The sequence below is a fragment of the Haematobia irritans genome, chromosome 3 (assembly GCF_050003625.1).
Source record: "Haematobia irritans isolate KBUSLIRL chromosome 3, ASM5000362v1, whole genome shotgun sequence".
In the NCBI taxonomy this organism is placed as follows: Eukaryota; Metazoa; Arthropoda; class Insecta; order Diptera; family Muscidae; genus Haematobia; species Haematobia irritans.
Genome location: NC_134399.1, coordinates 186,348,603 through 186,367,181, shown reverse-complemented (window position 1 = coordinate 186,367,181; position 18,579 = coordinate 186,348,603). Strand labels below are relative to the sequence as shown.

Sequence of the window (18,579 nt, the reverse complement as noted above, 5' to 3'; positions counted from 1 at the left end):
TGGTTTGCAACTGTATTTTGCGCGACTGTAATAAAATCTCACGATATGATGATGCCGATGATGATGATGATGCTTTACAAAGTGAATTAAGTGGAAGGCAAATAAAACATTATGTTGACATAAAGGACACCAGGCCACACACATGAAATGCATCCATATGCAATGACCATAGACAAAGAGAGAGGTAGGTCATTGTGTGCCACCACATGAACTCTTCACCACATGCTCCAATGGTGGTTGGCGTTTCTTCCACGCTACGGCTCACATTGCATACCACGACTGATAGCAAATTCGAATAAATATCCAAGCATATGAATACTCCATCATATCAAGGAGCTCATACAATTCGCTAACAATTTGTCATTGGTAGCCTCTGTACACAGTTAGTTAGTTAGTTAGTCAGTCTGTGTATAGTACCGTGTGTTAAGAGTACTCGTATTTGAACGGCTTTTTATACTCCATCATTCATCCATCCATATCCCAGAAAATATTTGTAAATTTTTTGCTTCATTTTAATACATTTCTCTTTATGTTTCTTCCATGTAAAATATTCAGAAGAAGAAATTTTGGATGTTATTACATGATGTAAAGGAATTCCTTTGACGATGGAAATTACATAAAAATGTTAATACATTTACAAGCATAATTGGCATTAAAGCAAAATGAAGATGTGAAAAGGTTTAAAGTTTTTTTTTTTTTTTGTATGAATGCATAACTCTACCAAAGAAACCAGTGGTGGTTAGTCAGGCAAGAAAGATAATTCCTGATTTAAAAACAAAAAAACAAGTAAGTAAAGTCTAAAGTCGGGCGGGGCCGACTATATTATACCCTTCACCACTATGTAGAACAAAAATTTGTGTTACCATTTCGACTCTTTCAAATTTGTTGGGAGTTATTATGAAGGCTTTTATTAGAAATATTTATATAATTTATATAGACAATTTTTTGTATTTGTATAAAATCTCTAGAATTAAAATTTAAATCGGCTAACACCCTGGGATAAAACATAATGTTAGTTACAAAATATGGGAAATATAAAGCTAGAGCAATTTTAATGCAATTGTACGAAATAATATTTACGAATTATCGAGATAAAGGAAAATTTAAGTAATATTTAATATCTATAGTGCTATATATTTTTTTAAGGATAGTGGTTAAATCTCGGCATTATATGTGGTCAAATGTGGGTTGTGATATATTATTTGGCCTATTTTATTTAAAACTCGACCGTTTTGTAGAAAGTGTGGTATTACAGTGTGAAATATGACTACGAAATCTGAACCAATTAGACCAAAAAGTATATTAAATATATTCTCTGTGGAAACTATCGAGTCAACTGAAGGAAACTCCCATTGAAATTGGGTCTAAAATATGAAACATTCTACTCAACTCTGGCGTATATATACAAAATTTGAAGCAAATCAGGCTTCAACTCTGGCTTTTGTGCAAATCGGATGAAATATATATATGGGAGCTATATCTAAATCTGAACCGAGTTCAAACAAATTTGGCACAGTCCACCATACTATTAAACGCACTCCTGTTACAAAATTTGAAGCAAATCAGGGTTAAATTCTGGCTTTTGAGGCCATATAAGTGCAAATCGGACTAAAGGTATATATGGGAGCTATATCTAAATCTGAACCGATTTCAACCAAATTTGGCACACATAACGACACCGTTAAACGTACCTCTCGTGCAAAATTTGCAAGTCAGGGCAAAACTCTAGCTTTTGAGGCCATATAAATGCAAATCGGACGAAAGCCATATATGTGAGCTATATCTAAACCTGAACCGATTTCAATCAAATTTAGCAAACATTGGTAGAATGTCAATTCTACCCTCTGTGCAAAATTTCACGAAGATCTGTAGTAAATTTTGGCCTATGTTGCCATATGAGTCCAAATCGGACGAAAGATATATATGGGAGCTATATCTAAATCTGAATCGATTTCAATCAAATTTAGCAAGCATTAGTAGAATGTCAATTCTACTCTCTGTGAAAAATTTCACGAAAATCGGTAGTAAACTTTGGCCTCTGTTGCCATATGAGTCTAAATCGGACGAAAGATATATATGGGAGCTATATCTAAATCTGAACCGATTTGGATAATATTTTGCTAGTTTTTCGAGACTCATAAAATATTAGTATGTACGGAATTTGAAGAACATCGGTTGATAAACACGCCAATTATAACCAGATCGGGGATAAATATATATGACAGCTATATCTAAATCTGAACCGATTTTTTCCAAAATCAATAGCGATCGTCTTTGTTCCCCAAAACGGCCCTGTGCCAAATTTGAGGACGATCGGACTTAAACTGCGACCTGTACTTTGCGCACAAAAATACATGAACAGACAGACAGACGGACAGACAGACGGCCATCGCTAAATCGACTCAGAATTTAATTCTAAGACGATCGGTATACTAAACGATGGGTCTCAGACTTTTCCTTCTTGGCGTTACATACAAATGCACAAACTTGTTATACCCTGTACCACAGTAGTGGTGAAGGGTATAAAAATCAAATTGTGATAATCTTACACACTGAAAAAACAGTGAACCCACCAGGAAGAAAACTTTTGATTAATTTTCGAAAATTTTGAATATTTTTAGAAATTTTTAACTAAACTGTATTACAAGCGCTGGCATCGCGCCGATATCAAAAAAATAAGTAAATATTTTTCGACAAATTCAAGAAAATTTGTTAGACATAGATAATTTTTTCCCCTTTTTAAAGAAAATTTTGTAGTTTGAAGGAAAAAATTGGAGTTCAAAATTGCAAGAATGTCTTTAGTGACATACGAAGTTCATGATGGACGATTTAGTAGTAAAATGTACAAATTTGAAGAAATAATGAACTATTTTACGACAAATACGAATTTAGTAAATCTCTATCCTTAACTTGAGTATAATTTTTCCCGTCTTTTAGTTCATTTAACTAACGTACGCAAAAAATTATTAGAGTAGATGAAACTTTCACCAAATATAATAAGTTCATGAACTAAAATATAGTTAAATTGGCTTTAGTGAAATAGTGAGTTCACTTTTTTTTTGAGTGCATAGTTCCTTCGAATATTGCATTTCCACGGAAATTTCAAGGGAAATTTCTCAGTACCTACGAAAAAGACTGTTTTTCATATGTTTGGATGTAAAAATTATGTTTGGAACTCAAATTTTTTTAACACAATATTTTTAAGTGCAAGCCTATAATGTCCATAAACTAGCATAACATGTTTGGGACATAAATGTTAATATGTTAGAACATGTTATGTTTGGGACATAAAATGTTTGTAAATATGATATGCTTAGATACAAACATCTATTAATTTGGAAATAGCCTATAAACATATATGTGTTTAGAAAGAGAGACCTAGAGTGTATGCTGCAAGTAAAATAATGACCAATTGGCACCTTAAAAATATATCCACACAAAGAAAATTTCATTAAAATTTTTTTCTACCAGTGCATGTCTAAGGTGAAACATAATATGTTTGAACAATACAAACAATATTTTGTTTGGACCAATCCTGAAAATATGTTACAGAAGCGATTTTGTTTTTGAGGGTGTAAACAGTGTGATTGATATCTATTGTAGCCAGGTTGCTATCATTTATTACAGTGACAGCTCAGTTTTTGTTTGCAAGCTTACAAAAGCATTATGATCTGAGGTGAATTATGATAGAGGTGAACTTCCCTCGTATCACTGAGTGCTGCCCGATTCCATGTTAAGCTCAATGACAAGGGACCTCCTTTTTATAGCCGAGTCCGAACGGTGTTCCACATTGCAGTGAAACCACTTAGAGAAGCTTTGAAAACCTCACAAATGTCACCAGAATTACTGAGTTGAGATAATCCACCGCTGAAAAACTTTTTGGTGTTCGGTCGAAGCAGGAATCGTACCCACGACCTTGTGCATGCAAGGCGGGCATGCTAACCATTGTACCACGGTGGCTCCCAAAGAGGAGACTTGGTGAACCAAAAGATCAGATATAATATTCTCCATTAGTTTTGGAATAGCACTCAGTTTACCAATGCCTCTCTAATTAGTAATATCAGTCTTGTTTCCACTTTTAAATAGTGGAATGATAAATGAGTCCTTCCACAGAGTGGGAAAGATACCAGTTCGCAAAGATTCATTAAATAGAATAGAAAGAGCAGTCGATAGAGAATGAGCACAATATTTTAGTATGTTACTGGAGATACTATCAGGCCCCGAACGAAAAGAACATTTTATCTTTTCCATGTAACTCAGCACACTATTAGGAGATATAAAAGGAATGGAGAGTGTAGAATGTTTCATTATCTTATATGGGTACACATCAGATTGTTTGAAATTCTTATGGGAGTATGTTGTTGCAAAGAACTTAGAAAACATATTGCATATAGATACATTATCATCCGCCTCAACAGTACCACAGTGAAGAGTTCTTGGATAAACATTCGATTAACGTTTGGAATTAACAAGTTTGTAAAATGATTTTGGGTTAAGTTTCAATTAATTTTTGAGTTTTGATAGATAATTTTTGTATGGTTGTCTATTCTACAAGCTGTATTCCGAACGAGCGATTGAGTAATTTGCGTAATCAGTAGCTGAGCCAGATTTGTTGTGCTTTTTGTAACGTTTATTATTCCTGTTTTTTAAGTTGCTTAATTTATTGTTGTTCCAGGGCGGACCAGTGTAATTAGTAACGCGAATTAATGGGACAGATTTACCAATGAATGAGTTCAAAGTTTCGTAAAATATATTTATTGATTCCTCAAGATTGTTCGCAGGAAGAATATCAAAATTTTTTATAGAAATAAAATTTGTACAAAATTTTCTAAAGAAAAAAAAAATTGACAAAATTTTTTATAGAAATAAAATTTTGACCATTTTTTTTTAGAAATAATATTTTGAAAAAATTTTCTATAGAAATAAAATTTTGACAAAATTTTCCATAGAAATAAAATTTTGACAAAATTTTCAATAGAAATAAAATATTAATAAAATTCTCAATAGAAATAAAATTTTGACAAAATTTTCAACAGAAATATAATTTTGACAAAATTTTCTATAGAAATCAATTTGTTACAAAATATTAACAATATTAAAATTTTTCAAAATTTTCTTTAGAAATAAAATGTTCACAAAATTTTCTATAGAAATAAAATTTTCACAAGATTTTCTAAAAAATAAAACTTTGACAAAATTTTCTATAGAAATAAAATTTTGTCAAAATTTTCTATAGAAATAAAATTTTGACAATTTTTTTATAGAAATAAAATTTTGAAAAAATTTCTATAAAATTTCTATTTCTATAAAGTTTTGCAAAAATTTTCTATAGAAATTTTTGACAAACTTTTTTATAGAAATAAAATTTTAACAACATTTTCTATAACAATAGAATTTTGACAGAATTTTTAATGGAAATAAAATTTTGACAAAATTTTTAATAAAAATAAAATTTTGACAACATTTTCTATAGAAATAAAATCTTGACAAAATTTTCTTTAGAAATAAAATTTTCACAAAATTTTCTATAAAATTAAATTTTGCCAAAATTTTCTTTAGAAATAAGACTTTCACAAAATTTTCTATGGAAATAAAATTTTGATAAGATTTGCTACAAAAATAAAAGTATGACAAAATTTGCTATAGAAATAAAATTTTGACAAAATTTTCTATAGAAATAAAATTTTGACAACATTTTCTATAGAAATAAAATTTTGACAAAATTTTCTATAAAAATAAAATTTTGACAAAATTTTCTATAAAAATAAAATTTTGACAAAATTTTCTATAGATATAAAATTTTGACAAAATTTTCTATAGAAATAAAATTGTTGCAAAATTTTCTATAGAAATAAAATTTTGACAAAATTTTCTATAAAAATAAAATTTTGACAAAATTTTCTATAGAAATAAAATTTTCACAAAATTTTCTATAAAATAAAATTTTGACAAAATTTTCTTTAGAAATAAGATTTTCACAAAATTTTCTATAGAAATAAAATTTTGACAAGATTTGCTACAAAAATAAAGTTATGACAAAATTTTCTATAGAAATACAATTTTTTTGACAATCTATTCTCTAGAAATAAAATTTTGACAAAATTTTTTATAGGTATAACATTTTGACAAAATTTTATACTGGGATAAAATTTTGCCAAATTTTCGATAGAAATAAAATTTTGACAAAATTTTCAAATTTCAGTTCAAATTTAACAAAATTTTCTGTAGAGAAAATTCAAATTCTTTAAAAAAGTTATTATCGTGTTATTTCATACGATTCATTGTGGGTAAGTTCTCCTTTCTTGGAGATGTACCATAAGCGTAGGAAGGCCTCTGGGGAGGGGGCTTAGAACCCCCAAAATTTTAGAAAATTAGTGAAAAATTTATTTTGGGTGTCGGAGTGGTGCAAAATTGGCGGAGAAGCGATGACTGTAATATGAACTGTCATAGGAAGGATGTCCACCATTTCAGCAGCCGTTGCACTGAATTTACATCACGTCTTAAAAGTTGTGATGGGAATCCAGTGTTTTGAATGTGAATTAAAAAATTTTGTGATATTTTCCCGAATAAAAAAAAATTATAATTTTTAATGTATTCCAATGTCTGAAACGTTTGACCTGGAATATTTTCAAAAATTATCGATTTTTCTAGCATTCTTCCGGCAATCTAGCATTCTTCGGCATTTGAATAATTTGTACCATTTTATTAAATCTTTTTAGCCTATTTGAAAAAGAAATACCCATTAAAATATGACAAAACGAGCTATAAAAAGTTTAATTAGTTAAATTTGCTGTGTAGTTAAAATAATTAACTTTTTTGAGAGGACATTTTTGGAAGTGCTTTTAATGTTGTGCCTTTGGAACAACTCCCAATTTTTTTTTTTCTTGGAAAAAGTGTGGAACTACTATTAGTTGCTTTCTTAGAAATTTATTGTCTAGTTATGTTGATGTATGATTTTTAATTAATTTTTATAAAATAAAACATTAATTGAACCTATAACTTCAGTCTATTAATTTTTTAGCTAGGGGGGCTATAGCCTGCCCTAGGAAAATTGTCTAGCTACTAGTGGATGTAGCGTCGTTGCAGGTGCAAAGTAAATCGCTAAAACTACGACACATTTACAATTCACAGGATATTTATACATCCACAAAATTGTCGCTAATAGGAGAGATCATTCATTAAAATTTAACTAATCACAAAATTTTATAAAAAAAATTAAAAAAATATTTTTTTTTTTAGCTTTGTGGTCAAAGTTTCTTAAAATTTTTTTGGTTAAAATAATGGCACGAGTGGCAACCGTGATTCCAACAGCACTCAACACAATGGCCACCACAATCTCAGTATTGCAATACGTTTGACGTTTCCTGTGGCATTGTGGCGAGTTAAGTTGCCACAAAACAATACCAAAGTATCGGTCATATCAAGACCGCGCTTCGCCAGCTTCTAGTCGGTGTAGCGATGTCTTTTGTTGAAATCACGCTAACTTCCGAACGATATATTCCACTATATATTTTCTAATAATAATGCAAAAATTGGTCCATAGCGGTTCATAATTATATACAGCCTCCCTATAAAAAGACCTCCATGATTTCTGAAGCCTGAAGAAAGAATCAATTTCATCCGAACCTTTTGAAGTTTGGCACTCTAGTTACCTTTCTTTATAGGTACCTCTATATAAACCGGTCAATATCTATAGTGGCTTATATAGGTATTTAATCTGCCTTTTTTTAAATGTTACATAGACTCATATGGGCTAATTTAAATTTTGCATGGAATCTTTCCTTACTAAATATTCCGTATAGCCACAGGACCAGTCCTTGTTGACAAACTCCACTTGAGTGAGTTAATTAGTTAATTCACAATCCATAAACCAGTCACGTTAATTACAATTAAATAAATATTTCCCAAAAGATTATTGTTACGCTGATTGAAATTAGTATTCTCACTTCTTGATACACTTAGTTGTGTAATGCTCTTAAAGTGATAATTGAATGCAAAATTATTCATAGCAACATAAGCTTCTCGAATAACACATACACCCATAAAGCCATCTCTTCTGCTGACGGGAGGGACAGAGAGGGCGAGAGCGAAACATACGACATTTGAATAAATATTAGTAGACCATCATCCATGGTCCTCCATTGTCATATTGACTAGAATTGTCTTTCTCAAAGTCCTTTTCTGCATATTTGTGTTTTAATAAAAACGAATAAATTTCTAATCATACACTGCTGTTCTGTTCTTATTTCCCTACTTTCCCTCCTTTGTTACACCATTTAACAGACAGCTGTTCTGGAAGTTGTTATACCACCTGACATTATCAACGAGGAGACATCGGGTGATATGATGGTCCCAGAAGGTGGTTCAGCTAAATTAGTGTGTCGTGCTCGGGGACATCCCAAGCCAAGGATAACTTGGCGTCGTGAGGATGGCAGAGAAATTATAGCTCGCAATGGTGCACATCAGAAGACAAAAGGTAAGCACACAAAAGCTCCATCCAAAACCACCTCCTCTCTCATATCACTCCCTAAAAGGCAACAGTAAGTGGCTAAATGTACCAATGGGAGTAGTGAGCTGCAAGAAGGTGAAAAGTGCATGTACAAATTACATTAACATCACAAACTCATAAATTAAGTTATAAACGTTTTGGCCAACAACAACAAATTATTTTAAACCATTATTTTTTTATTATTCATCTTTTTTCTCTCTCCATTTTCAACATTTTTCGAAAACGTTTAGCTTTAGCCGTAGAAGGTGAAATGCTGACATTGTCTAAGGTCACGCGATCTGAAATGGGAGCATACATGTGCATCGCCTCAAATGGTGTTCCACCATCAGTGAGCAAACGTATGAAGCTACAGGTGCATTGTAAGTATTGAAAATTATTATTTTCATATACAATTTGACACATAACATTTTCATTTGCAAAACATACAATTTTTTTAAGTTTTTCTATTTTAAGGTACACTGAAAAACCAGTGCACACCTTTCGGTTGCAAAACGAAAAAAAATTTAGTAAAATGTACAATAATTTGGCCCTTAAGATTTATTGCTACACGGACGAGAATTAAGGGTTTTCATATGTTTGGTGTTGCAAGCACGTAATTCTCATACACAAATAGGGAATTAACAATTCGGGGCCGTAAAAAATATATACTTACCGTCAAACATAATATGTTTACATAGTATAAATGATTTTTTGTTTGAACACATTCTGAAAATAAATTCAGAAGTATATGAAGCATAATATGTTTAGAAATATGTTAAGGAGTCGATTTTTGAGGGTGTATACATGAACGAAAAAACTGTTTTCCATGTTTGAAACTAAAATTTGTAGCACATTATTGGTAAGTGCAAGCATATAATGTTTATAAACTAGAATAAAATGTTTGGGATGATAATATATTAGAACATATTTTGTTTGGCACATCACAGTTTGTTAAATATAATGTTTCTGGATGCAAACATATATTAATTTAGAAATATAAAACATATATAGGGATAGGGAAAAACGATAAAGATGGCGACGGAGATAACATAGATAACGACAGACATCAACATAATGAGAAAATCGAATGAGAGTAAATGGTGCTCTGCTTGCGAGATATATTTTATGTAACGCCAAGAAATAGTGGTCATAGACCCATCTTTTAGTATACCGATCGGCTTAGAATTAAATTCTGAGTCGATTTAGCAATTTAAGTCCGATTGTCCTCAAATTTGGCGTAGGGTCGTTTCTTGGGGCAGAGACAATTGCTATTGGTTTTTGAAAAAATCGTTTCAGATTTAGATATAGCTGCCATATACATTTATCCCCGATTTGGTCATAGTTAGCGTGTTTATCAACCGATTTTCTTGAAATACCGTATATCCAAACATTTTATGAATCTCGAAAATCTTGCAAAATATCAGCCAAATCGATTCAGAAAAACATTTCACCAAAAATTTTCCAATTGACATTTTAATTGAGTTTTAAACAAGTATATACGGCCGTAAGTTCGGCCAGGCCGAATCTAAAGTAGCCTACACCATGGATTGCGTATAGAAATAAAATTTTGACAAAATTTTCTATAGAAATTAAATTATGACAACATTTTCTATACAAATAAAATTTTGACAAAATTTTCTATAGAAATAAAATTTTGACAAAATTTTCTATAGAAATAAAATTTTGACAAAATTTTCTATAGAAATAAAATTTTGACAAAATTTCTACAGAAATAAAATTTTGACAAAACTTTCTATAGTAATAAAATTTTGACAAAATTTTCTATAGAAATAAAATTTTGGTAGATTATTTTTGGCGATATGGACCAATTTTTGTGTGATTGACCATTGGCTATATATAACTATAGACCGATATGGACCAATTTTTGTATGGCTGTTAGCGGCCATATACTAGCGCAATGTACCAAATTTCAACCGTATCGGATGAATTTTGTTCCTCCAAGAGGTTCCGGAGGTCAAATCTGGGGATCGATTTATATGGGGGCTATATATAATTATGGACCGATATAGAGCAATTTTTGCATGGTTATTAGATACTAACACCACGTACTAATATCAACCGGATCGGAATAAATTTGCTCTTCCAAGAGGCTCCGGAGTTCAAATATGGGGATCGGTTTATATGGGTTCTATATAATTATGAACCGATATTAACCAATTTTTGCATGGTTATTTGAGGCCATATATTAACATCACGTACCAAATTTCAACTGAATAAGATGAATTTTGGTCTTCCAAGAGGCTCCGGAGGTCAAATCTGGTGATCGGTTTATATGGGGGCTATATATAATTATGGACCGATATGGACCAATTTTTGCATGGTTGTTCGAGACCATATACTAACATCATGTACCAAATTTCAGCCGGATCGGATGAAATTTGTTTCTCTTAGAGGCTCTGCAAGCCAAATCGGGGGATCGGTTTATGTGGGGGCTATATATAATTATGGACCGATCTGGACCAATTTTTGCATGGTTGTTAGAGACCATATACTAACACCATGTACCGAATTTCAGCCCGATCGGATGAAATTTGCTTCTCTTAGAGGCCCCGCAAGCCAAATCGGGGGATCGGTTTATATGGGGGCTATATATAATTATGGACCGATGTGAACCAATTTTTGCATGGTTGTTAGAGACCATATACTAACACCATGTACCAAATTTCAGCCGGATCGGATGAAATTTGCTTCTCTTAGAGGCCTCGCAAGCTAAATTTGGGGGTCCGTATATAGAGGGGCTATACGTAACCCCAGAAGACCACAGAGGCCAAAGTTTACTATCGATCTTCGTGAAATTTTGCACAGAGGGTAGAATTGACATTCTACCAATGCTTGGTAAATTTGATTGAAATCGGTTCAAATTTAGATATAGCTCCCATATATATCTTTCGTCCGATTTGAACTTATATGGCCACAAAAGCACAAGGGGTACGTTTAATAGTATCGTTAAGTGTGTCAAATTTTGTTAAAATCGGTTCAGATTTAGATATAGCTCCCATATATATCTTTCGCCCGATATGCACCAATATGGACCCAGCAGCCAGAATTTTATACCGATTTGCTTGAAATTTTGTACAAACATAACACTTAATCGTATAGTCAAGTGCGCAAAATTTGATTGAAATCGGTTCAGATTTAGATATAGGGTATATTAAGTTTGTGCATTTCTATGTAACGTCAAGAAATAGTGGTCATAGACCCATCCTTTAGTATACCGATCGGCTTAGAATTAAATTCTGAGTCGATTTAGATTTTGTGCACAAAGTACAGCTCGCAATTGAAGTCCGATCATCCTCAAATTTGGCATAGGGCCGTTTCTTGGGGCAGAGACAATTGCTATTGGTTTTTGAAAAAATTGGTTCAGATTTAGATATAGCTGCCATATATATTTATCCCCGATTTGGTCATAGTTAGCGTGTTTATCAACCGATTTTCTTGAAATACCGTACATCCAAATATTTTAGGAATCTCGAAAATCTTGCAAAATATCAGCCAAATCCTCAAATTTGGCATAGGGCCGTTTCTTGGGGCAGAGACAATCGCTATTGGTTTTTAAAAAAATTGGTTCAGATATAGATATAGCTGCCATATATATTTATCCCCGATTTGGTCATAGTTAGCGTGTTTATCAACCGATTTTCTTGAAATACCGTACATCCAAATATTTTAGGAATCTCGAAAATCTTGCAAAATATCAGCCAAATCGGTTCAGATTTAGATATAGCTCCCATATATATCTTTCGTCCGATTTAGACTCATATGACCACAGAGGCCAAAGTTTTGCCGTGATTTGCTTCAAATTCTGCACAAGGGGTAGAGCTCACACATATATCTTTCGCCCGATTTGGACTTATATGGTCTCAAAAGCCAGAGTTTTGCCCTGACTTACTTCAAATTTTGCACAAGCGGTACGTGCCAAATATAGTGAAAATCAATTCAGATTTAGATATAGCTCCCATATACATCTTTCGTCCGATTTGAAGTTATATGGCCTCAAAATCCAGGGGTTTGCCGTGATTTGCTTCGAATTTCGCACAAGGAGTACGTTAAGTAGTATCGGTTATTGTGCCAAATTTGGTTGAAATCGGTTCAGATTTAGATATGGCTCCCATATATATCTTCCGTCCGATTTGCACTCATATGACCAGGGGGTCAAAGTTATACTCCCATTTACGTGAAATTTCGCAAAGATAGCAGAATTATTATTCTAACGATACATGTCAAAGTTACTCAAAATCGGTTCAGATTATATATAGCTCCCATATATACGTACATCAGAGTTGGGAAATATGTTATGGTAGACTGTTACACATTTTAGACCCATTTTCAATTGAAGTTTCCTCAAATTAACTGGATAGCGTTAGCCGATTTAAATTTTAATTCTAGAGATTTTGTAGAAGTAAAAAAATTGTCTCCTTTATATAGCTTCCAGCAAATGTGAATTAGTTGAGATGGTAACACATATTTTTCCAACATAGGAGTGAAGGGTATAATATAGTCGGCCCCGCCTGAGTTTAGACTTTACTTACTTGTTCTTTTTATACCCTGCTCCACACTGTGGAACAGGGTTTTATAAGTTACTGCATATGTTTGCAACACCCAAAAGGAGACGAGATAGACACATGGTATCTTTGGTAAAAATGCTCAGGGTGGGATCCTGAGTTGATATAGCAGTGTCCGTCTTTCCGTCTGTCTGTGAACACATTTTTGTGACCAAAGTCTAGGTCGCAGTTTTAGTCCAATCGACTTCAAATTTGGCACAAGTATGTGCTTGGGTCCGAATAGAACTTTATTCATTTTGGAAGAAATCGGTTCAGATTTCGGTATAGCTCTCACACATATCATTCGTCCGATATGCACTTTCACGACTCCAGAAGCCAGAGTTTTACCCCGATTTTTGTAAAATTTTGCACAGAGAGTAGAATTAAAATTCTTACTATGAAAGTTGATTTACGTTTAATTCTGCACATGGAGTAAAATTAACAGTCTTACTATGAATGCCGAATTTGGTTGAAATCGGTTCAGTTTTTGATATAGCTCCCATATATATATTTCGCCCGATTTAAACTCATATGACCACAGAGGCCAATTTTTTACTTCGATTTACTTGAAATTTTGCACAGGAAGTAGAATTAACATTCTGACTGTCCGTACGGTTCAGATTTAGATATAGCTCCCATATATATGTTTTTCTGATTTCGACAAAAATGGTCAAAATACCAACATTTTCCTTGTAAAATCGCCATTGCTTATTCGAAAACTTCTTAAACTGACTCAGATTTTCCTAAAATTCTAATACATATCTATCAACCGATAAATCATAAATACACTTTTGCGAAGTTGCCTCAAAATTGGTTCAGATTAAAATGTATCCCATATTTATTTTCTAACATTGCGTTCCGCCCCAGGTCATTAACCGACTTAAAATTTAAATCTTTTATGTTTTGGTCTATAAAGGACTTATATCGAAACATTGCTCGATATAAATTACACTCAACATGGTTTATTTTAGATCTAAACTATATTATTTTAAATATCAAGCAAATTGGATAAAATTGCCGCCTCAAGAAGTTAAGACGGTAGGTCGGTCTATATAAGACCTATTATAGCAAAGTTCTGCACTGACTTAACAGAAGTATATACGGCCGTAAGCACGGCCAGGCCGAATCTTATATACGCTCCAACATGGATTGCGTAGAAAGCTCCACTAAAGTCTGTCATCCACAATCGAATTGCTGGGATTGTGGTAACACTTGCCCCAGTTAGTTCTTGATCGATTCTTCTATAGGAGTCTATAAATAATGATGAAATGTAACGACTACCAACTAAACAGCTTGACACAGGGAAATAACAGCTCTAGAAATTACTCTATAGAGAAGGGTAGTACATCCTCTAAGAATACTTCTAACTTACTGGAAGATCTTTGTACTGAACCTATATCAGATTAAATATCTTTAAACATAATTTTTCATTTTTCACGAAAGCATAATTAATACTTTATGACGCTTAAAATTCTACAGTGGAACATTAGGGGATACTATAACAATTACTCTAATTTACAATTACTACTATCAAGACAAGATCCTGATATTATTTGCCTACAGGAGACAAAGTGTAAACGGAGTATTACTCCGTTTGTACCGAAATCGTATGCTGGGTATTTTTCGAATACTCACGATGCCGCTAAGAGCGGGGTTGCAATTCTGATTAAGAGGAACATACCTCACACAACCATTAGCTCCCGATCGGGTGCATGTTCAATTGGTCTTCAAATAGACTTAAATATGAAATTTAGTATTTTTTCTCTTTATTTACCACCTAATGAGTCTATCATTATTTCGGATCTTATCGACCTCACATCAGATATTAATACTCCTCTAATCATCCTTGGAGATCTGAACGCATGGAGCCCTATCAGTCTTGAACGACGGATCTCCCACTCATATTAGTACACATGGCACAATGACTCATATTGATGTCTCCTTGGTATCAATAGCCCTCTTTCCAAAGTGCCGTTGGTCCATAATAAAGGACCTACACAATAGTGATCATTTTCCCATTCTCACCACAGTCGACTACGGTTGTAAGGGTTCCTGGGGCTTCCGACCCAAATTCTTAACTGACAAGGCTGATTGGGAAAGATTTTCCCTTAATATCATAAGATACTCCAAGAATTTACCTGCCACGGACAATGTTAATAGAGAAAGTGCCCAAATCAGGAGAATAATACGAATGTCCGCTAATGAGAGTATTCCACAGACAAAGAGAAAAGTCCTAAACAAAAATGTCCCATGGTGGTCTAGGGAGATGGAGATATTAAGGGAAAATAAGCAAAAGGCCTGGAGAAATTTTCGTCGCGACATGAATACATATAATCTTATTGAATATAGAAGACGAAACGCAGTGTTTAACAGGGCTAAAAAGGTTGCAAAATTAGAGGCGTTTAGAAAATTTACAGAGTCGATAAATCCTTCTTTATCAACTAGCTTTATGTGGCATAAAATTCGTTGTCTAACTGGTAATTTTTCCCCTCAAACTATACGATCCATAGATATAAACAGTACCTCCCTATCAGATTCTTTTGATATCTCTTCAGCATTCGCACATTATTGGTCCTCAAATTCTAGTGACTCGAATTTTTCCACTTTATTCTGCAATACAAAGGATCAAATATTGCTGCTTCCCCAATATAGAGGCACTTGCTCCTCTAAGGCCAAACGCTTGGAAGAGCCGTTTTCTTTTCAGGAACTCTCGAGTTGCCTTAATTCTGTAAAGGGAAAAAGCGCAGGGTTAGACAGAATATCATATCCGATGATCAAGATGACCCCATTCTCTTTTAAGAGTCGCATTCTGGATCATTTCAATGATATTTTCAAGTGCGGAGTCATACCCCAATTTTTTAAGACGGCTACCGTGGTTCCCATTGTGAAACCCAACAAGCCAATCAATCAACTAGACTCATACAGACCAATATCTCTATTACCTTGTATCAGTAAGGTATTAGAAAGAATCGTGTCCAAGAGATTAATGTGGTTCATCAAGAGGTATAACCTACTATCCCCATATCAGGTGGGTTTTCAACCAGGATTAGGTACGACTGATGCTTTGTTATATATTGACCATCTCATATGCAAGAACCGCTCGAAGAGAAATCATACGTCTGTACTGTCGGTAGATTTTGTTAAAGCCTTCGACAGAATTGGCATTCACATTGTACTTCAGAAACTATCTGAATGGGAACTTGGTCCTAGAATGTACAATTTCATTAAATCCTTCTTAACCAACAGAAAATTTTCTGTTAGGGTTAACAACATTTTCTCTGATATAGTTTCACTACACAATGGGATTCCTCAGGGTTCCCCACTATCAGTCACTTTGTTTATCATAGCATTTGACGACTTAAGTAGAATACTAACCCAGAACAAACGTATTGAACACTGTCTATATGCAGATGATTTATATATCATTGTCAAAAATAAATCGAATATCTCTATCCAGGACGTACTTATCAACACCCTTAGTGTTATAGACGAATGGTCTAAAGTATCGGGAGCAAACATATCATTCGATAAAACCAAACATCTGCATATATGCAACAAACGGAACTGTAGACCTATTAATATTACTTATAACAATAACTACATTGAGAATTGCAATACATGTAAAATATTAGGAGTACATTTTGATCATAAGTATAATTTTAAGAATCATTGTATTAGTCTTAAGAAGAGTTTACAACCCCGGCTAAATATTATCAAATACTTATCGTCGCCTCGTAGTTATGTGCATACAAATAATCTTCTCAAAATCGCCCAAGCTATAATTCTGTCAAAAATAGACTATGGACTTATACTCTACAATGTTGCCCCAAAAACCGCTATGTCTGCAATCGAAAGCACTATGCATAATGCAATCAGATCCAGCCTACGTGCTTTTAGAACAACTCCAGTACAAAACTTATTAGCTGAGAGTGGATTCGAGTCACTACCCGAACGTTCATATAAACTGAAATGCCGACTTTCATACAAAACAATTTGCATACAACCCAACATCTTATCAAAGGAATTATTATTACTGGGTAAACGTAAGACTAATCTACGATGTCCTTCTGCCCTTTTCAGTATATTCAAAATATCCAAAAATTTGGGTCTGACCAAGTTCAAAACACATACTCATAAATATTTGATTTGATAAATATTTGATGCCTCTCTAACAAATCTGAATAAGAACAATACCAACCCAACAATTTTTCGTTCCTTATCTAATGAAATATTTACAAATTATAAAATGGATGGTTGGGATATAGTCTTCACTGACGGTTCCAAAACCACTACGAACACCTCCTTCGCTGTTGTATCGGAAAATGGTGACATTCTATCAACAGGATTAGTCCATGAGGACTCCTCCATATATGATGCCGAAGCTCTCGCAATTCAAAAAGCATTGGAAATATGCAGTACAAGACGGGGTAAAACTTTAATATGTTCAGACAGCCGATCTGTTTTTAATGCGTGTTCTAATTGCTGGAATAAGCACGAATTTATTGTCCAAATCCAACAACTTATGCTTGATATGAAAAACAGAGTAAAACTCATGTGGATCCCCAGCCATGTTGGCATAGCTGGGAATGAAAAAGCCGATTGCATAGCAAAAGAAATTCCCAGTTATTTCCCCACTTACAGTTTTATACCTGCCAATAAAAATTTTCTGATAAAATTGGCGCTAACATCTGCCAAACAAAATACAGACAGCCATTGGGGTACATACAACCACCTATATAAAACAATAAATCCTAACAGAACGCCTCTGAAGTTACCCCCCAATACATCCTATCAAGCTAATAAATGTTTTACTCGTCTTCGACTCACTCACAGCAAATTCACGCATGGACATATTTTATCCCGAGATTCCCCACCGTTATGCGACTACTGCAAACAAACCAACCTCACTGCCAAACATTTTCTATCAGAATGCACATCACTTAAAACAATCTTTCGGAACATGTTACAAACCGACGATTTAGCAACTATCTTACAGCACCCCACCCAGGATAATATAAATAATATATACGCTCTTCTTAAATCTCTTAACTTACAAAACAAAATATAATGTACGCAAAACAAACAATAATTTTTATAATTTACTAACCCCTTTTTTCTTTTAACTCATTTATATCACCTATATTGATTAGTCATAAGCCGATAGCTTTAGCTGCTAGTGCTTAAATTTTCTTTTTATTTATTGTAATTTTAATTATAATAAATATAGAAATAAATAAATAAATAATATAAACCAATTTTCCCACTGTAATTAAAGGGCGGAATTTCTACAGGTTCGGACGAAATTTGTGTCTCCATGAGGCTATGAAAGTCAAATTTAGGGATCGGTTTGTATGGGAGCTACAATAATCAGACGGATCGGAAAATATTTGTATCTCTAGGAAGCTCCGCCACACATTCTGGGGATCTTTTTATGAGGACCACTATTTGCATGGTTGTTAGAAGACGTATGCTAGCATCGTGTAACAATTTTCAACGGATTGGAAGAATTGTGCTTCTGCAGAAGCTCCG

General features: G+C 33.4%; 1 protein-coding gene across 1 annotated transcript in view; it reads left to right on the top strand.

The window, feature by feature from the left end:
- Positions 1–18,579, top strand: part of DIP-beta (Dpr-interacting protein beta) — a 130,919-nt gene that overhangs the window by 69,484 nt on the left and 42,856 nt on the right. The window contains exons 3-4 of the mRNA XM_075301960.1: positions 8,284–8,476; positions 8,740–8,868. Of these exons, the coding sequence (XP_075158075.1) occupies positions 8,284–8,476; positions 8,740–8,868 (322 nt within the window). The remainder of the gene's footprint in view (positions 1–8,283; positions 8,477–8,739; positions 8,869–18,579) is intronic.